The 25,687-nt window shown below is 42.4% G+C and overlaps 1 protein-coding gene across 9 annotated transcripts; it reads right to left on the reverse strand.

Moving 5' to 3' along the window:
• Positions 1 to 63: 63 nt before the first annotated feature.
• On the reverse strand, positions 64 to 22,616 carry prrc2b (proline-rich coiled-coil 2B). Of its 9 annotated transcripts, none has more exons than XM_041242763.1 (33): positions 22,455 to 22,616; positions 18,143 to 18,317; positions 17,704 to 17,881; positions 17,372 to 17,474; positions 16,897 to 16,960; positions 16,436 to 16,579; positions 16,058 to 16,335; positions 15,693 to 15,820; positions 15,334 to 15,494; positions 15,046 to 15,133; positions 13,946 to 14,135; positions 13,488 to 13,824; positions 12,988 to 13,160; positions 12,386 to 12,587; positions 11,995 to 12,214; positions 9,848 to 11,833; positions 9,343 to 9,536; positions 8,943 to 9,055; positions 8,691 to 8,832; positions 8,328 to 8,407; positions 7,496 to 7,672; positions 6,964 to 7,158; positions 6,713 to 6,799; positions 6,449 to 6,550; positions 5,998 to 6,190; positions 5,798 to 5,895; positions 5,440 to 5,567; positions 4,979 to 5,216; positions 4,508 to 4,690; positions 4,134 to 4,225; positions 3,815 to 3,920; positions 3,175 to 3,399; positions 64 to 2,610 (listed from the first exon to the last, which is right to left on the reverse strand). In XM_041242763.1, exons 2-33 carry the CDS (start codon positions 18,255 to 18,257, stop codon positions 2,485 to 2,487), a joined length of 6,846 nt encoding a protein of 2,281 aa, XP_041098697.1. In that variant the 5' UTR covers positions 18,258 to 18,317; positions 22,455 to 22,616; the 3' UTR covers positions 64 to 2,484. The 9 variants fall into 9 exon arrangements, with proteins under 9 accessions (XP_041098697.1, XP_041098700.1, XP_041098698.1 ...); XM_041242766.1 differs by having other exon boundaries at positions 3,815 to 3,902; positions 4,523 to 4,690; positions 7,484 to 7,672; XM_041242764.1 differs by having other exon boundaries at positions 4,523 to 4,690; positions 7,484 to 7,672.
• Positions 22,617 to 25,687: the final 3,071 nt, after the last annotated feature.

Below are 25,687 nucleotides of genomic sequence, written 5' to 3' on the forward strand. Positions count from 1 at the left end.
CCAGCGCTGGACAGTAATACTTCAGATTTACATTAAATACACAGGATATTTGAAAAAGCAGAATTTGCTTAATTTTTTTATTTAAATAAAAAGGAGAATTCTTTCATATGGAAAGAGCTAATACGATCACATATTTGAAAGGATAAACAGGTACTGAACAAATATAAAAATAACCCAGGACTTGAGCTGCAAAGCTGCAGGACCAGCTTCATGACAACAACTGGTCCAGTGAAAAGTGTTGACCATGAAATATCCATCGCTGCCCTTTCAAACACCAGTCAACTAGAGGAGAAAAGAAAAGGCCAAAAACAAATATGCTACTAAACCCAGCTTGGTGGTGTTGGGTGGAGGGGGGGAGGAAGCAATGTAGTTCAACAGGAAAAGATGTCAAGGCCTCAACTTCAGGTTTGGCCAAACGACAAGGGGACCAGGTTACCGAGATTTGAGACAGACCGTTTTAAAAGGTGGGGGGAGAGGAGGCAGCGCTGCATCTCAATGTCTAAAGTTAACAATTCCTGCAAATACATTCTGAAATTATATTTAAAATAAAACAAACAAAAAAAAAAAGTGTAAATCAGATGATATTAAAACCAGTAATCCATCCTAATGACACCAAGTATAGGTTTTTGGCCTCCCCAGTACAGAGTAGTCTATAGACAATATATATATTTATTTATAAATAGTAGTGAACATTTCTTTTATCGACTAGGACTACACAAAGTACATATAAATAACTAGTGTTTCATAATGTTTAAACAGAAAGTCATAGAAAAATCAGGCTCCAACATGATCTGGCGTTTAACCCTGCTCCAAACTGCAAGGGAAAAAAAAATCTCTTTAGGACAACGATGCAGCGTTCTGTTCTTCTAACAGAGCCATTAGAAAAGGCAGCTTCATCCCAGAAAATAAACCTGAAGCCTGACCCTGCAGTACTGAGCACATACGAATTCAGGCTTGTGTACATTTCATCTTTAAGTGGGTTCTTAGACAGCATGTACCACGAAAACAACGGGAGTTCAGTCCAACATTGTAGAAAACTATTTATATTAAAATATTGGCCCCTCAGCTTTATATAATAATAACAAAAGATATTAGTCACAATATTAGTAGCCTGGGACAAGCAATATTTTGGAATAACATTCAGTATTTCACAATGATTAACACTGCCACCTGCTTTGGGGGGTTTATTTTATGGATGGCTGTATTTTTAGATGCATGTCTGTTCCAATTTACCAAGTGCTTGTATTTACAAATTCTTAAAATCAACCACTACACCCATCTGCTTGGTCAGAATAACTCAGCAGCTGTGTCGAGGGAATCAGTTACAGTAAGAAAAAAACCGAACACTTCACTAGTTGTCAGCCCTCAAGCACTATGGTTTGGAGGGGCATTACACCTTGCAGTACATGAGATTTGGGACAGATTTAACAGCAATATTACAAATGAAGTTACTAGATTACAAGCAAAAACCCACAAAATTCAGTCTGTTCATTCGCAACTACTTGTAAACACACCATCCCCCCACATTTAGACAGCCACAAAACTGTCTGCCACGCCCACAATCTCAGCTGTACATTTTTACTCTTAAGATACGTATCTCTGAAATGCAAAGATCACTGGCCCCGTCATACATTTTATTACACAGCATGCCTAAAACACTTCATAACCCTCTGTGAAGCGTGAAATTAAAACTAGAGTGAATAAGCATTGGGAAAAAAAAAGAAAAAAATTGGTTTCAAGACACAGTACAGATTAAAAATAGGTTGTTTTATAGAGACTTGTATAGAAATGTGTCTGCATTTACCCCAGCATAGTAGGTTACATTTTTACACACTTTGGGGAAACACTATAGACGTAACGGATTCTACAGGCAGGTTCTCTAGGAAGGCTACCTTTGCCTCTTTCCAGATCTGTACAGGATGAATGTTCTCCATTTCTCGGTTGGATTTGTTTTCTTAAATAAAATTGAACAACGAAGGCTCTACAGCTTTCAGAGGTGTTGTATTTCTTTTTTTTTTTTTTTTTTAAGTTAAAAAAGTAAAAGCTAAACCTGAAGAACAGCCCAGTGGCCAAGTTAAATAGGTTGGGAGAGAAGGCAAAAAAATGTTATTTTTTTATTCTTGAATTTCTTGCATTTGCCACAAAGTTATACTACTGCAGTCCTTTGGTCGCATTATTTTCAAGTGGAGAAGTATTGAGCTGCAGAAGGTCATCCGATTTGATGGTTTTGTCCTTTGATGGAAGAAAGTGCCAAATCCAAAATGTTTTTAAAACTGACTTGTATGGGTAATAAATAAGATGAATTAAAAAAAAAAAAAAAAAAAAAAAAGGCTGTCTTGAAGCGTATATACCTGTATACAATGTCTGAAGTCGGTTATACTGGGCAAATTCCCATGGATGGAATTTCAGGCAAATGGCATTGAATGGAACCTCATTTGACTGCCATCTTCAAAGAAAGAGACACTGCCCTCCTCAACCTGCAGACTATGGTTTAATTGGCCCGGTGCGGACTGGTATCATCTGGCCCGGCGCCTGTGGTTCTTGCAGTTTCGACATCCCTGCTTGTCCCTTTCCTTCCCTGGCAGACTGCAGGACATCTCGCTGCTTTGCCTTAAAAGAAATGTAATTCACCATAATCATCCTGCTTTAAAAATGTAATGCTATGAACTTCAGTGCAAATCAGATAAACCCCCCTCCCCCCCAGCAGTGCCAAAAGCCACCCTGTCCCCCCCCAAAGCAGTACACCACAACCTAAGGCTTCCATTAAACCTCAAACTAAAAGGGATATACAGCTGTGGCCAAAAGTTTTGCATCACTTACAATTTTAGAGTTGATGACAATTTATCTGACCAAATCCTGTAATAAAACTAGAAAATGACAAGTCTACCGGAAGCCACTAATAGTAGTAAAGTATTTCATGTTAGAATTTTAAAACGTGACATTTTTCAATGTGCCAGTTTTTCATTAAGCATATGGAAAATTAGTTAATTCTACAGGGCAATTCAAAAAACTTTACACCATACTAGATTTTATACAATGAAACATTCATATTGTTATATAAAATCGAGGCCACAATTTAAACGTTGCAGATGAGAACACAAGATCACATTGCAAAAAAAGGCTTTAAATGAAGTAGAATTTACCTGTCTGCATTTAGAATTGTTGGCGGCTCACCTTCATGGCTTCCTCCGCCCCCTTCGAGTCTGTGCTGTTAGCGGGGGAGACGGATGCAGGGGGCTCACGGCCAGGGTTACTATGGTACTGAGGCGAGCGGATGAGAACAGTGGGAGCATGGGGCCCCTTGTTCATCTGCATCACTGGCCTCTGAATAGGGTTTGGGAAAGGTCCGGTTGAAGGGGGCCGCATATGCATCATCATGCTGCCTTGAGGTGGAGGGATCTACCAGCAAAACATGAAAAGCAATGAAAAATTCTAAAGTACTGTTCTTTTCAGTGTAAATACCAAAATCACCATATAGCTTGACAAGAGAACAAACGCAACAGCTTTATAGTGCAATCTTACAAAAGGTGTCTGTGCACATGGAGGCATGGTGGTCCAGAGGTTAAAGAAAGGGGCTTGTTACCAGAAGGTTCCCAGATCAATCCCAACTCAGCCACTGGACTCACTGTGTGACCCTAAGCAAGTCACCTAACCTCTGTCCTTCGGATGAGATGTAAAACCGAGGTCCTATTGTAAGCGACTCTGCAGCAGCAGTTGCGATGCATAATTCACCCCCTAGTCTCCAAGTCGCGTTGGATAAAAAGCATCTGCTAATGGACCAATTATTATTAAATCAAAAATAGCTTTAGTCTACCTGTTGGGTGTAGTGTCCAGGGAGAGGACCTACATTCGCTGGTCCTGCCGGGCCTGAGGGCTTCCCACTGGGGCTGACAGATCCAGGCCTAGACAGAAAAAACACGCTTGAGAAAAAAAAAATTAAAATTGGAAATCTTAATAAATCTGGTGAAGGGCAAAAAGATTAACAGCTCAGGATGCTTGGAGTACCGACACAATTTTTAGCAACAAAAAAATAAATAAATCAACATCATCCGTTTGACCAAATTTAAATCAATTTACAAAATAAAACAAAATCTACCAAGCAAAAGAAAAAGCAGTTCATTGCTCAAGCTTACCTGTAAGGTGTTGGAGCAGATCCTCCTGGCATTCCAGGAGAGTGGTTCTGTTTATCAGCAAACTGAAAACCTTTCATATCCATCGGAGAGGTCTGGAAAGAAGATGCAAGAAAGTGGTTTTGGAAATAAACATTTCAAATGTTAAACAAAACCCAAAAGACAAAAATGACAAACTTGCATCACAGAAATTGCTACAGATAACATTTGGTTTTAAAACACTTGACTTTTATCCAATCAAATATTAGATTTTGCAATTTAAAATGTCTTTGCATACTGTACTTTCTGATCAACACTAAACATCCAATCAAGCAATTGTAGGTTACTAGAAAATGAGACCAAAATGAAAAAAGGGAAAGAAAATTGGTTGTACATACATTGAAGTAACTCACCTCCCTACTGCCAGTCATGACAGGCGGCTGGGAGCCTGGAGAGATGATCCTGCGGGGAGCGCCCACTGGCAGGTTCTGGCCTTGCTGGAGCTGAATGGACTGGGGAAGGATCAGATGCTGCTGGGCAGAGCCATACCGAAGCTGGGATCCAGGTAAAGGCATGGTCACCTTTATACATTTAAAAAAAAAACAGAATACCCTCTTTACAAACAATTTCCTCAAGCTTCTAAAAAAAAAACATCCTTGAAACTGAATTTGTACCAAGTGCCTTGACCTTACCAGCAAAAACTTGAACCAAAGAGTTATTCTTCAAGTTGCTTTCATGAGTTTCTAAAATGCACCTAACATACAGCGATGTTATGCCAAATTCACATCTATAAAAATGTCAACATGGCTTAAATACAAAAAAAAAAAAAAAGCCACTACATCCAGTGGGCTTCAAAGAATTAACCCAACCTGTATGAGTTGTGAATCCATAAGCTGCGATGTTCCCATTCCTGCTGCCTGGTTCATCTGCCCATCATAAACCAGGGCCTGGTTCCCGTTCATTGGCTGGTAGGGAGATCCAGACTGCGGCTTCATCTCAGAGGGCTGCATGCCGGGGAAGGCAGAGTAGTGCCCTTTCAGAGGGGCTCCTCCAGGCAGAACCATGGCGTTGGGCTGTGAAAGGTTTGGGTGCATGTATACCGGGGACCTGCAAGAGGTAAAACGATCAATAAAAACTAGGCTGAACACATTTAAAAAAAAAACAGCAATCCATTTCTATTAAGAGTTTGGAAAGAGCCAAGAAACTAGGGGCTCAAAACACAAACGTACTTGGGATAGTGTTGCAAGGTATTATCCAAAAACATGTGTTTTTTTATATATAAAAACTGACAAACGGCAAGTAGAGAGATTGGATTACTGAAGACAGTGACCTGAAGGGCTGGATGGAGTTGAACATTTCCTGGGACTGAGACACAGGGAGTCCACCCCGCAGTCCCAGCTGGGCTTGAGCTTGGAGAGAGGTGTGGAGAGAAATGGGGATCTGCTGTGCAGCTGCAGCCTGGAAAGCAAGAGGAAAGTGTTACTAGCTGGGACTCTTGTCACCAAATGATATTCTTGCATTGTAGCGGATCTAAAAAATAAATACAAAAAAAATCAACCCTGCTATCACTGGAGGGGTTGCATTGTGCAACAAACAGCTGCAATAGTTTCACTTAACCCTTTCACTGTGATAATACTGCTAATAGTTTGTCAACACCTATTAAAATCCTACAAAAAGAACAGACATACCTGTTGATAGCTCTGCTGTTGCGGCATATTGGAAGGAACCAGTCGAGGCTGGCTTGAAAAGACATGACCGTCAAGGTAAAGGGGTGGAATATGATTACCTGGATATAAAAAATATCAATATCATTTTATAACAAAACCCATCAAACCCAAAAACACAGTACAACACTTGGGTAAATGTACAAAGCCAGTTGGTAGCATACCTTGCATGGATACAGAAGGTGCGACAGAAGCGATAGGCATGGGAGGCATGGACACTCCCCCAAAGGAGCTGTAGCTCACTCCACTGGATGACCCAACACTGCAGGGAGGCTGAGCACCACAGCCTGCCCCTCCAGGGGACCCCTGCTCGGGCAAGCTCTGCGAATTCTCCCAGGCTTTACGGGCAGACTCCATCTACAGAGAAAAAAAATAAAATCACAAAAACACAAGAGTAAAAGCTATCCTACAGTATATACAGACAGGAAAGAAAAATTGGTGACTTACTTCTGAACTAAATTATGCAATTAATACACAATGAAACCCATGCATTAAAATCAAAATACAATTATTAGTTTCTGTGAGAGTGCTATAAATCTGTTACTGTTGACAACTATAAGCATTCACTCTTTAAATCATTTTTGGTTACAAATGTATTACTGATAGACAGCTTACCTTTAAAGTGAGGTCTGTGCTTGGGAAAGAGAGGGGGTTCAGATTGATACCCTGCTGCAGATGGTCTCTTCGGAGCATTGGGATTCCCCGAGTAAGAGTCGCCTGAAAAGCATAAAATGACAACTTGGATCATTAAAAGAAACAGTCCTAATCCTACAGGAGTGCAAAAAAGGTGTGCTAAAGATCTGCAGTACAATATTAAACTGCATTGCCATACGTTCCATTTTAAGCTGCATGTGTTAACTAGGACCTCTACACACTTACATTACTGGACAGGGCATCCTGTAGTTTGGTTACTGGGTTTGAAACTGGAACAGGTGCGGAACCAGGAGGCAAACTGAAGTCAGAATCCTAAAAAATTGACACAACTATCAGACTCAGTGTGCGGCTTGCACAGAATTCATAAATGTTCTGAATAAGAATACACCGGACAGAACTTTTCACACATTATATTAGAGTTCAGTAAAGTGTTTTTTTGTATGTAGAATGAGTAACTACTGACCAACTTCACACACCTTTGCACTGACACCAAATTCAATAGGTGGCACAGGAATGCCAGAATCCACATGGATGTCCACTCCATTAACCGGGGGGAGGTTTCCCTCCAGCCTCTCCATTCCCTCGGACCCCTTCCTGTGTTTCAGCGACCGTTCATTCCCAATAGGACCAGGTTTATGCTCCTTGCTTTGCTCTGCATTAGCCTCAGAATCCTTTACATAAAAAAAAAAAAAAAATTACACTGCAAGACTTGCAAACCACATTTAAAATCACTTTAAAAAAGTAACACTGATCCCACGTGTCAATTCATCCTTTATATGCAAAACCACACTGAAGTAGTAAATGGCTCAACACAGGTCAAGCCCCACACTGCAGCCCAACTAGAAAAAAAAAAAATCTGTAAACAGTTTTGCATCACGTTTCAGCAGATGCCATTTTGTGCTTTTTTTGCCTTAATGTAATTCTGAAGTGGATGAGACCATGCAGAGGCTTTCTAGCCAGCTCAGGGAAGATTAACAAAATGGACAGGAGCGGCACCTTCTTATCCACCTGCTTGTGTGCCAGGTCTTTGAGCCCGTCTGGTTTTGGTTCTGCTTGGGTTGACCCGTTGGTTTCCTCAGGCTTGAGGGTGCCATAAGGGGAACTTCTCTGGGAGGAGGTGGCAGAGGATCCCTGAGACTCAGCACTCAGGTCAATCCCACTGTCAGTCTGACTCCCCTTAAACACCTGGGAATAGACACAAAACACAAGGGTGTTTCATACTCCAATTCAGAGGACAACTGGAAATTATTTGGAAGTCCAACCATCCAAATACCAACTGCAAATCTAACACCAAAAGCATTTAAAAAAGGTTGATGGGTTTTACTGCTGGTCTAGTGAACTAAAAAGAACATCCTTCATTCCTGATATTGAGAGGACTCTTTACTTTTTCAGTCACATGACATTTGGGCATCTCAGATGGAACAAAACCAGCATGCCAAGTCTCAATCTGCTACTGGCAGTGCCATCTACAAGTGGGCCAGTTGGCAAATCTGATCCGTTGAGGCATTTAACCTAGTGGGGTATAATCCTAAATTGTGGGCAAAAGATTTGCAGGTCTGAGATATTTCAAGATGAGGCATCCTGTCACAGTGTACACCTAGGCTTCTTATTCAAGGCCAAATGAAACCTGGCCAAGGATCCCCCTTGCTACGATCACCTCCTGTGGTGTTCATCCATCACAGAAAAACATTAAACAAATAAAACTATTGATTTTAGTTTAGTGTGTAGACCATCTTGACTTGCAGGCATGGTTGAAAAGCATCATACTCCCTGAATCCACACAAGGACATTCCAATACCCCAAATAGGTTTTCTTTAATAAAATAAAACACACACTCTACCTCAGAGTTTGATTCAGTAGCAGCAAATGCAGTCACAGGCTTTGTCCAGGAGTCTCCACCAGTCGACTGAACAGAAAGAGCTAGATCACAAAAATATGCACTGCATGAAACATTACAGTAAAATGGACAAAATTACAATGGTATGGCTGATTAAGGAAGGTTATTGCACTTCATTCAGTTCCCCTTTAGAGGACACCTTTCCACACCTTATTACAAGTCTGTAATGCAATATATATACTTACATTTTAAAACAAACTATTTGCCATCTACACCACAATAAACAAAGCTTTGCCAATACAACTCTGGCAATTTTGCTTTGTTTTACCCTGCATTCCCCCCTCCCTGTCATAATGTACTCCATACCTGTGCTATTGCTCTCCCAGATTTCAGTGCCCAGGTTGCTAGTTGACACTGCATCCTCTGGCTGGTCCATGGTAATGCCGTTCTGTTTTTTTGCAAACCTAGGTGGCATCTTAGAGGCTAGGACTCTGCTTTTTACAGGTACCTGTGTGTGAAGAGAAAGATTGAAGAGAAAGCTGGCTTACTCTATCCGAGTGAAATGCCACTGTCTTGCTTTCAAAAGCATACGTTTTAAAGCAGATTCCAACAGCCTACCTGAGTCCCCTGCTCTTTCTTTCTGCGCTCATCCTCTAGAAGGCGCCGCTGTTTTTTGGACAGCACCTCTGTGAACCCCTCTCCGCCAGGGACTACTGCAGTTTCACTTTCCACTGATTGAAGAAAAGAAAGAAAATCCTTAGTCAACAACCACAGTTCATATAAAGCCATTAAAAAGAGGTGCTACATCTTCAATGATATGTAAAAGAACATCGATTTAAAGGATAGTCTCCTCTGCTTCCCCAGCTGCTGGGATTACATTTAAAATCAATCACTACCTTGACAGCTTATAAGGAATCAGCCCTACTCTCCGATTTCCCAACATCTAGTCAGCTGTACAATTAGAAATGTGAACAAGACAAGCATGCAAGTGTAACAGGTGTATTTAGGACGCACTTACTTGTATAATTCAGGTCATACTGAGACAAAGCCTCCTGCTTGTCATTTTTCTGAGGTCCCAATTTAAGTTCCTTTTCCACCTTTTTATTGGTGGGTTCAGAAGAGATATTCCGAGGGATGTCGCAGTCTGCCTTCACGGATTGATCCGCGTTGTACACGGAACTGGAGTTCGAACCTGACGCTTCCTCTGGAGACCTGTTCTCAAAGGGAACCAACTTTCAGTGAGAGAAAACAAACCAATACCACATTAAAACTGAAACCCACTTCTACAGATCTTGCCTTCTTTACCATCTAGATGTGTACAATAAGACTACATCCACAACAAGTCTGCACATGGTTTTGCACACAATCTGTTGAAAAATATTGGAGAAAGTGGCTGAAAGCGGGGTTACTTGGGTGCATTAAAAATCGTAGGTCTATTCACATTCTAGAATACACAGAGATGGAAGAATTGCTACTTACCCACTGGTAAGATTTATCAATTAAACAACTAATCATCAATTCACCTTTTAGTGTTCTGGGGCATTGCATTCTGCCAGCTGTCATTCCTTGATGTTGGTTCTCCAGACCTGGACATTTTGTCACCCAGCCCAGTCGGATCCCCTTTACGGTTCTGCCTTTCCACTACAGGCCTCTGACCAGAAAAGCTGCGCTTGGCAAGTTCCCTCTTCTCTCCAGAGCTAGCATCGCCATGACCCAGATCGGACGCCATCTCACCCTGGGACAGCCCGGTGCGTTTCTCCCGCCTCTCGTTTAAGTCGCTACTTTCTGAGGCCGTCTCCCAATCCTCGTTTGCCTGATCCGAAGGACCGCGATGAGGGGCATCCCGGAATCTGCCGCCAGGATGATGCGAAACGCCATTCTCCTCCGCCTTTGACCTGCCGGACCAGGGGCCCGCAAAATCGCCGTTGACTTGTTCCTCACTGTTCCATTCCGTTCCAGATTCCTTTTCTTGCCTCAGACGCCTGAACCTCGGGGGCTTGTCCTGGCGGGGGGGCCTTCTGCGCCTCAGGGGCCGGTTATCTGGGTTCTCCCCCTCAACACAATAATCATCTCCTCCCCGCTCTTCAAACCCATTGTCCACAAAAGACCCAGGATATTTCTGTGGATATCTGAAAGGCTCCCTTTCTTGTGGTCTTCTGGAAGAGAACACTTCAGTACCTGGAACATACCCGTTCTCCTGGACTGGGCCACCTCCAAACTGTCCACCCCTCCCCCTCCACGAAGAAGTCTCCCTCGGACCAAACCCTCTCCCGTAACCAGTGTTGGTCAGCCTCGGCGGGAGAGACCTGCCGAACCCCCGGGTGGCTCTAGGCTTCTCTCGATTTTCACTGCCATCTATGCCTTGCTCCTCCATGTAGACCTTGTTTGATCGCCAGGAATCCTTGGTGTCAACTCTTCTTACGCTTGCAGCCTCGGAGTGAGCCGCTTCTCCACTGTTTTCAGACCCTTTCTCTTTACGCCGCTTGGGCATTTCCTCGTACTCAGAGGCTTCGCTGAGCGTCTCGCTGACGTTGCGACGGCGAGGCTTTCCTCTCGGAGAGTCATCTGGCTGGTTAAACTCTCGTGGGTTACGTCCTCTGCTCATCCTTTGCCCACTATAGGCACCTCTTGTCATTTCACCTCTGCCCCTGGAGTTGAACTCTCTGAATCCTCTACCCCTGCCTCTCCCGGGGGCCCTTACCCCTCCAAAAGCTTGCTCCTCGTCAATGAAAATCCAGTTGTTTCTCCTGGGAGCAGGAGGGTCACCAGAATCTCTGGAAAGCGATTTGCTCTCCCAGCTGTTGTCCTTCTGCTCCTCATCTTGGGAACTTTGAGCAGATTTCTCTGCTTTGGCAGGGGGATACGAGTCTTCAGGAGCGTTAAGGGCAGGGGAAACTGAATACTTGGTACAGAGGAGAAGACTCGAATCCTTTTTCGCTTCGTGTCCAGAGTGAACTTCTTTCTCTTTGATTCTGTATGGGGCGGATTTCTCTTGTGGTTCAACTTTGGGCTTCTCGTTTTCTTTATCTTCAACCTTCAAAGCCTTGAGTACTGGTTTCTTAATTGGACCAGTTCTCCTGGTTAGCGGTCTCCCAGCTGGCTCTTGCTGCTGGCCATTGCTGGTACTAGAGCCTGTATCCGACCACTGAGACTGGGGGCTGGAATCTTTCTTTAGAAGACCTTCGTTCCTCCAAAAATCAGAAGCAAAGGTCTCTCTCTCCGAGGCATCAAACACTTCCTCCCTTGAGTCGCGGCTTTCTTTACAGTGTCCGATGCCCAATTCTTTTGCCTCAGCTTGCCGATCAGTTTTAGCGTCTCCTGAAAGCGAACAGTTTTGTTTCGCAGGGGACAAAGCTTCTTTTTGACCGCTCTCTTTCTGGGAAGGGCTGACACCCACATCAGGCCTCATGCCCTGATAATCAAGATTAGACATATCTTCAGCCGACAAGTCCCCATACTCCTCCCCTCTGTCTTTATAGAAGTCTTGCCGAATGTATGTTCTCTCACTCCTGTACAAGAAACCATAATGTTCATTAACAGACCATTAAACAAAATAAAAAAAAAAAAAAGCAGACAGCATTTTGAAAATGAAACTTTCTTCTTTACATCTGTCTAGTTTTAACCCAAAAACACACCTTACAGAAGTTTAACAAATGGATGCAAGACTGACCTGTCCTCAGCCCTGTTCATGTCTTTGTTCTCGTGCTGCCTCTGATATGGCGGTGTGAAGCTCCTGGTTGGGGCAGGTGGATAACTCTCCTGACTCCAGACTGGGTAGGGCTCTGTGGACGGAGCTCTCCGCTCCTGCAACACGGAAGGATGACAATTCTCATCTTGAGTGGAGCCCGGGCTGCTTAAGGGGTCTTGCGGCATCATAGACTTCATCATTCCTGTTTGTGGCAAGACAGAACTCAAAATTATATATATAATTTATATACACACACTTAAATGCCAAATTACATATGACACGGTGTGGCTCCTTGAAAAATTCACATCAACATGGCCACGACGTACCTCGCCATTCGTTCAGAACCGTGTTATATATAACCAGGTTTGCTTACCTGAAGAGTGGACAGGTGCTGGGTAGTAGTCCACAGGGGAGCGACCCTGGGCCATGCGAGGGTCCATATAAGGTGGCATCATCATCCAACGGGGGTCGAAGCCAAGCACATGAGGGGGGTAATAGGAGCGGTGAGGGGGTGCAGTCCCAGGTGGAGGGGGGTGTCCCTGCTGCTGCCAATGCTGCATTTTATAAACTTGCTCCTAATTTAGCAAGGAAAAAAACACATTAAAAAAGTCTTAATTCAACAAGATCACAAATGGGATTCATTAGTCCGTTCATATTACTGTTCTTTTGTGATAAACTTTCACAAAGAAATATACTTTAAAGACAAATATTTGCAAGCCTTATGCGTTTTTTGCATATGAATCGCAAACATTTTTGGCACAAATATCAAACTCCACTAAATACATACTTCGTATATTGGAACACGTCGGCAACATATCTGAAACAACAAGGTTTTATGGGTTTGAGTCGCCAAATACTTTGATCAACAACATTTATGGCTTTACAGTATACAGCACCTCAACACATGGCAAACTACTGCAATGCAATACTGTATGTGAAAGTGATAACAAATCTATCCAGCATTCAGATGCTCACCTGTTGCTGCTGCTTTTGGAAACGCGGAGGCAGAGACTTCTGATACTTCCCGTAGTCTGGCACAGGGGAGGATGGCTCTGGACCATCATCCTCGCTCCGACAGCTCACCCCAGACACGTCCTCTTCAGGATAATCTGCATTACTATAGTGTTCTACAGGGATCTCCACTGAATCTTTCAATAAAAAAAACATCAATAGTCAAGAAGTCTGTTAAAACAGCAAGCTATCCAACGTCAATTTAAGTACTTTTGAGCTATGACTTGTACATTTATCTCGCTGAATACTGGGAATATATCCAATGTCAGTGTTTAACTGAAGTGCCGTTTGTTTTTCTAAAGCATCAACGCTTTTATTCTGTCTCAACACACATAAATTCACACATTTTGGCTTGTCATTTCAAAAGGAGTTTCTTTCTGGAAATATGCTCACTCTAGAAGACAAAACGTACCGTTTTTAAACACATGAAAAACAATGCAGTTTTAATGTAAACATGTGCCCACCTTTACTACCATACTGCCAGTTCTCTTGGCTTGATTTGGAATCTTTGCAGGGAGCGAGGGGCTCCTCGGGACCCTTGCTGTCAAGCTCCTTAGGAGAGCCATCTGGCTTCTGAACCTTCTCCTTCCCCAATTTCTCATCCAGCCTCTTCAGTTTCTCCGCGCAAGCCGCTAGCCTCTCCTCTCGTGCGCACCGCTCCTCCTCCTCCCGGCGGCGGCGAGCGCGCTCCACTGCCTCCGAGAGCTCAGGAGAGGCAAACTTCGCTCTAGGGGCCTGTCTCTCCTCCTTCTCCTCCACCGACTCGCGTCTGCGGATACCGGCTGGGGGTTTCTGCTGAACCTTCAAATAAAATAACCAAATTCAGCACCACGTTGACGTGTCAATCTTCATACGATGCAGATATTACAAGCGCGAGGTCAAAATACAACACTTCCAATATACTTTTTGTGCACATGCATACCTGAGACTCTGAAGTGGGGGCCCAGTTACTGGCTTTCCTTTGCTGCTGTGGGTCTTGATATCTGTGTGTGGCCCTGCTTGCAGACTGATCATTCCACACTGCATCCTCTTCGGGGGTCTCCCTGTTGTAAACCCCCTCCCCGGAGCTCAGGGAAGACCGGTGATCCAGTCTGTAATCCCAGTCATTAGTCCTTTGGGAAAAAAAAAGTATAATTGACCATGTAGATAAGACGGCTAACCTTGCGTATTTGAAGATTAAATCTGGAACCTTAAAAGGAACCGAAAAGGTTTCAGTAACAAAATAAGCCACGCTGCTATACTGGAAATGAAGTAAACTAAGCAAATACTAAAAATAGTAAGGGGAAATCACAGCATCCATTCTGTAAAAGCACTTCAGGTTAACCCTTTTGTCAGCGTATCAGTCTTATTCTTCAGAACCCATTCTTTGATTACAAATTGACAGAAAGGTTAGAAGGATCAAATGGATCATCATTTTACACCAACAGTTGCAGAATATCAAAATTAAAATGGTTTTATTTCAGAAAGCATTAAAAAAAAAAAAAAGCATACCTTTCAAAACTCGCATGCCCAATAAACTGAAAACAAAAAGTTACACAAAATCAAAAACGTGCCCATCCAAAACCTGTAGTGCCACTTCATACCCAAACCCCCATAATAACCCTTGCACCGCAGGACGCTTACTGGATTCTCACGTACTATGGAGGCTGGAGGATTCTGAAATGGTATTGAGATCTTCACTTTAATCATGTGTCTCAAAAGCTGGGAAATCGTATACATAAAGTGTGAAATGTGGCATCATAAAGCTTAACTAGGCAGTGAACAGGAGGAGGTACAGTCTCGGACAAACTGAATTAGGGTTCTGGAAGTTCAACAGATGGCTGAAGTGAACCTGAACAGGAAACCAAGTCAATCTGGTACTCAAGACCTTCCAAAAAGAAAACGTTCACCATCCCATAAACACTGGATTAGTCATCTCAGGAACCTATCTGTGACATCCGCCTCGCCAAAAAAAAAAAAAATTCACAATTTTATTAAGAATCGTAACGGGCTGTTTTGGGTCCTCTAATAGCAGAGACCAACCATTTGTTTTTTTTCTCTGCTGAAGTATGGTCCTCTTCATCATCGCTAAACTTCAGCTTCTCACTGTAATCCACCTCCTCGTGGAGACCTGCAACAGCAAGCAACATCAAGCACTTAAAATTCATATCAAGGCGTTTCCATGGGGCGTTTGCATACTTTCCGAAAAGTACATCAGAGCTACCAAACGTAACCACATTCAAACTGTTAAAAAAAAAACAATAGAGACATAACATCTCCCAACAGTACTTGACCACTGCAGAAATACAACACATCAGTTAAATCCCTTACCTGCCCAACCATCCTCCAAATCATGGTCTAGATCATCCAGGTCCTTGAGCTCCTCAGCGTTAATGATAGCGGGCCTTGGGGGTCGATCTCCAAGGCGTCCGACTGGTCGGGCTGTGCGGGGAGGGCCTCGAGGGAACCTGTTCTCTCTCCTTGGCTCACCGCTACAGGGAATATGAGACACTTAGGTGATGTTTGCAGGTTTTGTAAAAGCATGTACCTAAAATAACACAGTAACCAATACAAATGCAACTACTCTCCACAAGGCATGGATTAAAGGTTAGATTGGCATGCCAGAAGCACCAGTTGTACAGAATGAAAGCATGAGTGAAAAAGCTTGTATCAAAAGTTGTATCCCTTACTTGACAGGTTCAGCTGGTTGGTACTGCGGTCTGAAAGTCTGTCGAGCCTCAAAGCGAACCGGGGGAGGGATAAGCTGAGGTCCACATTCAGAGGAGACGGGACAGTCACGAGACTCTTTAGAGCACATCTGAAAACAGGACTGGGTCATTCAATAATTCAATTCATTACATTTCATTAGGTCACTGCACAAAACATCGCTCTCAATTCTCCCAAACTGACCACTCTCATCTAAAAGAAAGACATTTCAAAGCCATGGCATATCCAGCAGCTTCTTTACAGCTTGACAAGAACACAGACAGCAGGCCATTTACATTTATGACTGGACTTGCTTTGCTGTATTTACAGCTGCACATGAAGCACTTACAAAAGCAGGAAGCATGTCATGGTAGGATGCGGGTGGGTGGTGCTGCTGCTGCAGGGGTCCCAGGTACTGCAGAGCCACTGGTGTCCCTCTTCGGACGGGCTGAGCGAGGCGGAGGGAAGGGTCCTTCATTTCTGGGGCGGAGGAGGGGGCTGCAGGAGGGGGAGCGGGGGCTCCCTCACCTGCACCGTTGCTCTTCTCTTCGGGTTCGTAGGAAAGACCAACTGGTGATGTCACAGGATGAAGGTTCCTCCCACCACCCTCCCTCCAGCTTGTCACATCTATAGGGGGGGGGGGGGGTTTAAGTCACATAAGCTTTGTTCCGTTTTAAGTTGGAGCTCTGAATATTTTTTTTGGTATCTAGTCACTGAAATGCCTTACTCTGTGGGCGGAGGCTTGGTCCTGGCCCATACGACAGATCGAAGACGCTTCTTTCCTTGATAACCTTGTCCTGTTCTCCAGCTGCTTTCAGCGTTGGAAATTCCTCGTGAGAGAACGGCTGCAGTCGGCTTGAGGCCCTTAAACCTGCAAACAAGAACCAAAGAACTAGGGTGACTTTACAGATAAAGGAAGTACACTTAAAGAAAAAAAAAAAAAGCCTAATGGCTTAATTTTTACAAACAGAAAATGATACAGCGTGTATATATGGGTAATGCCAGGACCAGTTCACTGTTGTAAAGTTTTTTTCTTCTAGACCTAGTTACAAGTTTACAGCGTTACAAAAAAACTACTTTACATTTGACAGTGAATGCTTAAGTGTCACTGCACTGGGGATTCCTGTGAAAACTCAAATACTCTTTGTAAGTCAGGTCCTATATCACAGAAGTAATTCTCCTTCTTACCATCCTTTTCTACCGGCTTTCCATTCACCTGTGCCCATTGCTTTGGTCCACCTGTACTTGTGTTCTAAAAAAGAATGGAATTGTTAGTTTCAGAAAACAAACATTAAAAAGTAAAAAGGGTAAACCTATATGAACAGGGCTGAAACCAACCTAATGAAGCTTACAGCCAAATACAATATAAAATACAGAACACAACACATGTGCTTTTCTGTAGCTTGTTCAATAATGATGCCTAGGCTACCATGTTTCGTACAATCAAGTTTCCTACATTAGATGCTGTATTCACTCTAATTTTACCACAGATAGAACAGCTGCCTCACAGCCACTGAACAGCAAGCCACACATTCCTATGGTCCAATCCACTGCTGCTTTTAAAAAACACACCGAAACAGGAGGAGAGTCTTGGCTTTCCACGGTAGCGACAGCATGCTCGCTTGGAACAATCAAAACGCAAATCTGTTTCCTTAATACCTACCTCCTGGCTGGTCGCTGCTGTCTGTTTCTGTAGATTGGAGACAGATTTCTGCAAAGCCTGCTGTGGCTGCAATTCCTGCTGCTGTGCTGCTGACGCAGTAGAACTGAAAAAAAGAGAAATCACATTATCTGAGCAACACATTTCATTCAACTGAAGAAGCCAACAGCTTCTTTCTTCTTTGCTTAAATTACACACAGGTAGGAGTCGGACTGTTTTTTAGAGAATGATCTCTCAATTAAGCCTGTAGAAATATCTAGACACCAGCATTCTGGGGAGTAACACACTGCCGGTTCATGTCAAACTCACTACACCTGGATCAGTCTCTCTCTTACCTCTTTTGGTCTGGTTGCTCCTGCTTGTTTGCCCATCCTGTTCCGTCTTTGGGCACAATAATCACGTTGGGATCGTTTCCTTTGTTTTCAGATTTCAAGCTTGGCAGGTGAGCGGGAGGAGGCATTCGCCGGGCAGCGGCCACTTTACCAAGACTCTGCAAGCCATGTCGAGGAACAACTGAAAACCACAGCGAGACAAGGCTTTAGGGCAACTCAAACTACAAGCAGCGCTTTCTACAAACTGGTTTTGGAAACTCAATCAAGGAATGGACATCGTCATTCTAAAATAGCGATTGCTTACCATAGCTTATACAAACATAAGACACATGGTCCCCATCTATTGCAGATCCTACTGAAATGCACCTCAAAACAAGTAATAACCAACCACTAATTAGCTACATACCAACAGACAGCATTTGAAAAATGATCTCGCTCTTACCTGTAGTTTTCTGAGTTTCTATTGACTTTCCCTTGTACTTATCAAACAGGCTGAGAGACGAGTACTTGCTTTTCCCATCCTTTGCCTTGGTTATTTGCCCCAAACGATCGGACATTGCGATGTAATGTCATCGAGTATGGAAATTTCTTTTTGCACCCTTTCTCTATGATCTTGTCTAGAGGAGAAAAAAAAAAAAAAAAAAAAAAAAAAAGCACACACGTTAGAAATCAGAAAGTTTTTCTAACTCCTGTATACCAGAACCTTCAAATAATGAATTTTAAATGAAAGCATGAATGTCCTGAAGACCAAACTGGGAACCTAGTATACCAGTAATCTGACCTACAAATCCTGATTCAGCCCTGCAGACGAGCAGCACTCCAGTTGGTAAGGAATTAGGAATTCATCACCACACCAAGTCTGAGCTCCTGGTCAAGCCCTGTATTGTTCCCGTTATCAAACATAACCCATTACTTTCTCTAGCTTCCTGCTTTGTTGTAACCCTGTTCCCATCCCTCTGAAACTCTGCTCCACAGCAAGCAGGTAGGATCCTGGCCACGATGACAGAAATGAACCCACTGAAACATCTGATTGAACAGACTAGTGTCAATTCAGAAGGCATTTTGACAGGATGACCCAACGCATAATTTGACTAGGGATATGTGTGAACTATCAAAACAACCGCGATTATGTTAGACACTGCAAGAATACCTACAAAGCAGAACATTAGGAAAAGTAAGGAGTGCTTTTAAACTCTACATCCTGTTCAGTAACTCTAAAATGAATAAAGAACAAGAATTATGTAATAGGAACCACTGCAGTAAATGTCAGCCTGGGAATTTTGCCAAACTTCCCTTGAACAGGGCAGACAGTGTAAGTTTTACAAGTATAAAACTAAAGAATGAATCCAAGTCAGTAAAAACCAAGAAAAAACACAGAAAAAAAAAAAAGCTACTGCCCCAAATGTTAGTGTCCATAACTTTCCCCACAGTCAGTTACAAAGACAACTCAGACAGCTTTACTCGATGTCTCGTATTTAAAAGACACTTCTCTATACAAACCCCACTACAGTATTTACAGACCAATGCTTGTATATAAAAGCCTTATTAAAACATGTATGCTTTCATTTGTTTGTAGCCAACACACAAGAAGCAGGTCTGATTCAGCCTTTACTAAAACAGGCCTGTCAGTCAAACAGTGGAGCATCAATGGTCGAGAAATCAAAATTGCATAAAACACACAGCCTGTCAGTGGATGGGAGCAGAGAATGAAGAACACAGTAAAATAACTGTCCTAACCAACAATCAAACACCTAATAATGTAAAGAATAATGTTGGTGATTCAAGTCAGCTACAGTACAAATCTAAAACAGACTTGCAGCAGGTGAATTAGAGGAGTATATTAACAGTAGCAGATGTCAGTCAGCATAAAAGCCTTGATATATTACCAATAAGAATTTGACAAATTAATTTCTTCCTACATTGGATGCACCCAAAAACACGTAATTAGATCAAAACAGAATTAGCACCCAAGTAGCAGGGGTACAGAAGCTAAAAGCAATAACTCCTAGCAATCGTAAACACAAGGCAGAGTGGAAAAAGGATTCAGCTTCATTCACTGGAACGCTACACAGAAGAATGCCCAGCAGTTACGCAAGCAGGTCAATTATACAGTGGTAGTGTTTATTTATTGCATCCAGTAATGTTTGAAATCAAGTGTGTTTCTGTATTCAAGCCCTGCAATTCAATACTTGCCATGTGATTTCTGCATATATCCCTTGCTGATTAATGTCTAGTGGGAGAGAGGAAATCAATGCAAGAGTGTGGCTCTTGAAATGTAACATGGCTACTACTATTGAAGTTATTATAAAAAAAATGAAAAATAAAACACAATCCACTCATGATTTCTCTCAAAGGATGACTTTACCTTCCATTTAAAACTGGCCCAAGCGAACATCAGGAATGTAAAGGGATGTAACCCAAGTTCAAAACTGGTACAAGCTGGACAATGCCAGCATGTAAAACAGTTCCATTCTAGAGTAACTGCTTTCTAAAAATAGGTCTTGGCATTACAAAGCATGTCTTTCAAAAACAAACACTGAGAACAGAATGAACCCAGGATGTATCCAAGAAAGAACATCGCTTTCCTGGGACAACCTGCAGTGGAGGTATTCCCTCTCAACTGGACTCTACCACTGAACACCCAGCATGAAGACATCACTGCTCTCAAAGGGAGTGCACAGCTGGCTTCAGCTGCAGACAGCTGCTCAAGGATTCCTGCAGCTGCACCAAAACAAGGCAATTCCAATTGGAAAACAAGGTTTAATCCAATTAGCAAAGCACTCAAACAATACAGATTTAAAAGCTGTGCAAAAAACATAAGTTACACGTCACAAACACACAAACTCGACTTCCGTCTGCTTCAACTCAATACTTTCAGTAGGTTAAGTATTTGTTTCAATAAGTCGTGACCTATAACCCAGTTCTAGTGCCAAATACCTTTAAAAAAAAACCAACAATAGTCTGCAAACCCATCTCATTTCTGTTTTACTAGACCAAGTACAAAATAACTTCAGATCTACAGAAACACCACCAACCCTCAACTGACAGGTTTTTTTTTTTTTTGTATTTCAGTACAGCAGGATGAAATATACACGGGTGAATTAAGGGTTTAATTTGAAAGCTCCCACTGCATGAACCAACCCCGTCTCCCTGTGTGCACAGAGCCCTCCATTTCAGATTACCTCCACAATTAGCACCTGGTCTGATATGCCAGTTAAGACTGCATTCAATTAAAAATCAGCATAACAATACCTACTGCAGAACATCTGTTTAAAGTAATTGGTTACACACAAAAAGGATGATAGGGATAATCTGGTGGAATATGCTGGTTTCAAACCCCAATTTCTGGGATGCTTGAATTGTATTAGCTCTCTTTACTTTGCGTAGACGGTCCATTAGTTTCTTGGAGGAGTTTACTGCTGCGCTTAGTAGAAGTGACACCTCTCAGGGTTTCCTGAAATTGTGTAACACTGACCTGCTTTGTGTTAGCTCATTAAAACTGCAGTCGTGCACCAATAAACACACCAGTAACTAACTGCAAGCAAGACCTTTGAAAAAAAATCAGTGCACTTCACTAAATCTACAACAGTCCTGTTCTATCAATCTGGCGTTTGGTGCTGCTGCTGCTGGGGCGGATCTACAGCATTGGGGCCTCAAACGAGCTGGATCACAAACCTCGCACACCGACTACAGCAGAAATGACACGATCAGACCCCTTTAAAAATGGCCTCCAACTTACGAGAGTGGCGACCACAACACCATCGCCTCGCGTGGGGTACCAGTACATTCAACCCCTAAAATCAACGATACATTTTCAGATCACCCGACAAATAAACTTACCGCTTCGATCTTTCATTATAAAAATACCAAAGCGTTAAACAGTACGTTTAATAAGACTCCAATTTCCGTAAACATGTCTGGTGTCGCAAGTGGAAACGTGATAATTTATGAGAAATTAAAGTCAGATGTAAACAAGGGCACTGAATGTCAAATATAAAGCCATTATATATATATATAATATATATATATATATATATATATATATATATATATATATATATATATATATATATATATATATATATATATATATATATATATATTTTTTTTTCATGTTTTATGAGCTACAGCAAATATGCTTTCCTTAACAAGGCCCTGATGTAATGGAGCCAAGGAAAAACAAAACACACACAACCCAGCTTCAAGATCAGACAAAATATTTCACTTCATCTTTCAGCTCGTGTATAAAAACACAAATTCGTCACTTCTTGTTAAAAAAAAAAAAAAAGCCAACACGAGTCTTGATTAAAATTCCCATTACCAAAACATCAAATACTAAAACATCATTAATAAGACAGCGGCGAAGGCTAACGCGGACAAATATTAAAATGTACAATTCTGCAGTCTTGATAAAAATGCGTTTGACACACACAGCTGCGCAAACTGTCAATAACGCGAGAAACATCATTTCAGAAAAGACGTCAAACAGCACAAACAATGCAGAAAAAAAAAACAAAAACAACGAATGCAAGTGGACTTTACCCGCAAAATTACAACGCCATAAACGACTGGCGGTATTAAAAACCGAGAAACGGCACCGCTTCAATCTTCCACCTTCGTCTCGGAAATCAGAAAGAGAGGCAACAACACAAGCCGACTGAAAATGGCTGCCACCCAGAACAAAAGCACCAGCCCGACCCGACAGGGAGCTCCGTTTAAAAGCACAAGCGCTCAGAAAAGCGCCGATATCTCACCGAGGCGTGCCTGTTTCACGACCGGAGCCTGTTTTAAATGGTCTTTTTCCCGTGGATGAGGCGTGTTTTAACAGGGATGGATGTGGATTGCGTTTCTCTAATTTCTGTTTTTATTCCGCTTCTGTATCCGTCGTTACTGGAGATCCCGGACTCGATTCTGAACCTCCCCCGCAAGCGCGGCATTTAAATATAACAGCGACACCTACAGGCGCCGCCGAGCACGACGCGAGGGAGGCTGCTTTTATACCAGCTTTCTGGTTTCTGGTTTTTGTTTTCAATTGAGTTTTTCCAATAGATTTGTATTAATGGCGACTTGGGTTTTTTCAACGGGAAAGTGTATATTAACCAGTTCACATTACAGTAAACATACACACATTATCTCAAACAACTGCTATTACTCCCAAGTGACACCAAAATACAGCAGTCAGCACAGCCTAATCTCCGACAGTTCTAATAGCAAACCATATTTCTGATTGATAAAGGGGGAGATCCCCAGGTTTGGGGGCTGTGGATCTTTCTTTAAGTATCTGCAATGGCAGGATGAGCCGTCACAGCCTTCAGTGCTGGAGACAGACCCCTGAGTGATGAACCTGCCCTCCATTGGGAGGCGTGTAAGACCTAGCTGAGCTGGAAAACATGGTGACAGCCCAGTCCAGTTTGTTTGCGTAACCCCAAATGTCATTTTGAGACGTCAGCCCCTCCAAAATGTTTCCTCCCTTGTATGAAGTCACCGTACATTTTTCTCCACCTTACTTTAGAGTGAAAAATATGGTTTGACTTTATAATCAGTGAAACCAAATTCCTTTGAGTTTTTTGTTGTTGTTTGTTTTGCACATAATTGGCTCAGTGGAGGTTTATCAGGCAGCAGGGCAGTTCTGATGAAAATACCCATCCCACCTTTTTGTATTAAGTATCACCACAGGCTATAATACAGGCTACTGCATCCTAGAAATGAAGGACCCCCCTGAGCGAGGGGGCAAAGTGCTGTTTCAAGTAAATTGGAAAGAGGCCTGTGGGAGGGGAGAGGAAGCAGGTAAGGAATTTGGGGCAGGGGGTGGAATTGCAGACACAGGAGCAGAGAGGGAACTGCAAATGAGGTGTGAACCAAACTAGACTTATTGAGATCCAATGCTGTTAGGATAATGCAACAAAGCCCTGAATTCCAGACTGAGGCAGGACTGTGCACTGAAGCTGAAACCACAAAGACACGTCTGTTGCTTCTTATCTGTGAAAGTTGAGCCAGTAGTCACTCCAAAGGGGTCAGGTGAGGTGACTGAGAGTTAAACCAGTTTGTTTTTCCGTGTGTCTGCTTGTGGTTTGAACAGGAGACAGCAACAGCTTTTTGCCCTGAAGAGAGATTCCTATACCCCTACTTCAAATAGCCCAGAGTGCTTCCCCAGTGCTGGCAAGGACCAGAGAGCTTTCTCTGACTTTGTTAAAAAGCCATGAACACATCTGGGTAAATGCATGTTAGATGCCAGCACAGGACATTACAACAAGACTGTACAGACTGACCAGAGTAAACTGTTAGACAGGAGTTTGGTAACACGCTACTTGATTACTTATTCAGCACCTATAACACCCTCAAACACAGCACTGTAATCTGTGCATGATCACAATCGCTTCCGAAACAGATATAGCATATCGTAAACGTGTTGTTAGCTACAAAGAAATGCACTTGAAGAGTAAAACTGCATGACATCATTACTGACCTAGATAAGCTGTTATTGCATAATTTGGGAGGCCTGTCCAGGAGGATGCTGTTGAGTTGAGTGTTATTGACTGCAGACTGTTTTATTATAGAGCTACACTGCCCTCTGCTGGCAGAAGTGCATTTGTTTTTTTTAAAAGCATACTCTAGCCCAATGGCATTCATAATAACTTTAAGAACTCAAACACCAAAACGAAGTAAGGTATGTGAGCTTGTCTTGCGCACTGAATGCGCATGCCTGCCACACTGCTGACTTTTGCAGATATTAAAGGTTTGCTGACAACAGTAGAGTTTTGAGCAAAATACGAGCGACAATCTGCCCGGGAGTTGTCTGGGTAAGTGTCCAAAAAGAAAATGGGAGAGTCCCGAGGGAGAGCTGACAGGTCTGGAAACTTCTCTATCGCATTGCTGTGCACTGACTGACCTAATTATGTTGGTAAGCAGAAGTGAGGACTTGGCCGTTTTTCTTGAAAGCTGAAACTGCTAAATAAGCCAGTGCTAATCACATGTTTAATCATCTCACGAGCTTCATTTACACATGGCAGAGAAATGAAGAATCCCATGTCGCAAAGCGCCCAGAACCCGTGCTTCACCCGCCTACCTGCGAAGCTGTTTCTGACCCAAGCACGATTTATTGATTTTTTTCACAACTTAATATATATATATATATATATATATATATATATATATATATATATATATATGTATAAATAAAAAAAAATAAAATAAAATAAAAAATCTGCCAATCAGTAAGAAAGTTACAGGATTCGTCACCAGGGGGCGCGTTGCACTAAACACCTTTAAAAACCGACAGAAGGCAAAAGTGATTTTAGGTATCGTTTTCGTATTTCACATAATACTGTATGTATCCATTTTTGTTGGGAACAAACACTTCACCAGCTTGCTAGTCAAAATGAGACTCGTATCGGGCAGTATCTGAAGGTTATTAACGCTTTCATGCATTTCGGTCTCATATGGGGGACAGGTTAAAAAAAAACAAAAAAACTCTTCTAGTCTTTACATGGGTTTTACAAATTAATGATGTCATTTTTAATTACTGAAAGCTATATTTATTATGAATTCAAAACCACTTTTTTAAAAGCAATTTTCGTATCTCATGCATGAAAGATGTAATATGATTTACTTTCTCAACGACTGTATCTAGAACACTGTGAACAACATAAGTGCATGGTCAGATTGATATATGTTTGAATTGAATATGTGGGTCCCTAATCTCAATCAGACACATGCAGAAGGTGCGATTGCTCCGTGCGCCCAATCCCAAGATACCACGCTATCTTCACTGCAATCCACGCACAGAACTGACTAATGAAACCCGCAATGTGGTGACAAATCCAGGGTAATATACTGGCTCCTATATTACACTATGCTGTCGATTATTTAAAGAGCAAGTGATGTCTTAATGAATGGTCTTGGTGTTTACATTCACTTGGTTTCAGTTTGAGATTTAGTCATCACATCATAGTGACTTTTTAAAGCTCTGAAGTTTAAAGCAGCCGTG

Source organism: Polyodon spathula, unplaced genomic scaffold, assembly GCF_017654505.1.
Source record: "Polyodon spathula isolate WHYD16114869_AA unplaced genomic scaffold, ASM1765450v1 scaffolds_1422, whole genome shotgun sequence".
Taxonomy (NCBI): Eukaryota; Metazoa; Chordata; class Actinopteri; order Acipenseriformes; family Polyodontidae; genus Polyodon; species Polyodon spathula.

Excerpts from the sequence above, each read along its gene's own strand:
- prrc2b (XM_041242761.1), bottom strand. The coding sequence starts at position 18,257 with ATGTCCGATCGTTTGGGGCAAATAACCAAGGCAAAGGATGGGAAAAGC. Across the intron at positions 16,961-17,371 it reads CAGCAGCGACCAGCCAGGAG|AACACAAGTACAGGTGGACC; the intron begins GTAGGTATTAAG and ends ATTCTTTTTTAG. Across the intron at positions 13,825-13,945 it reads CCCCCACTTCAGAGTCTCAG|GTTCAGCAGAAACCCCCAGC; the intron begins GTATGCATGTGC and ends TTTTATTTGAAG.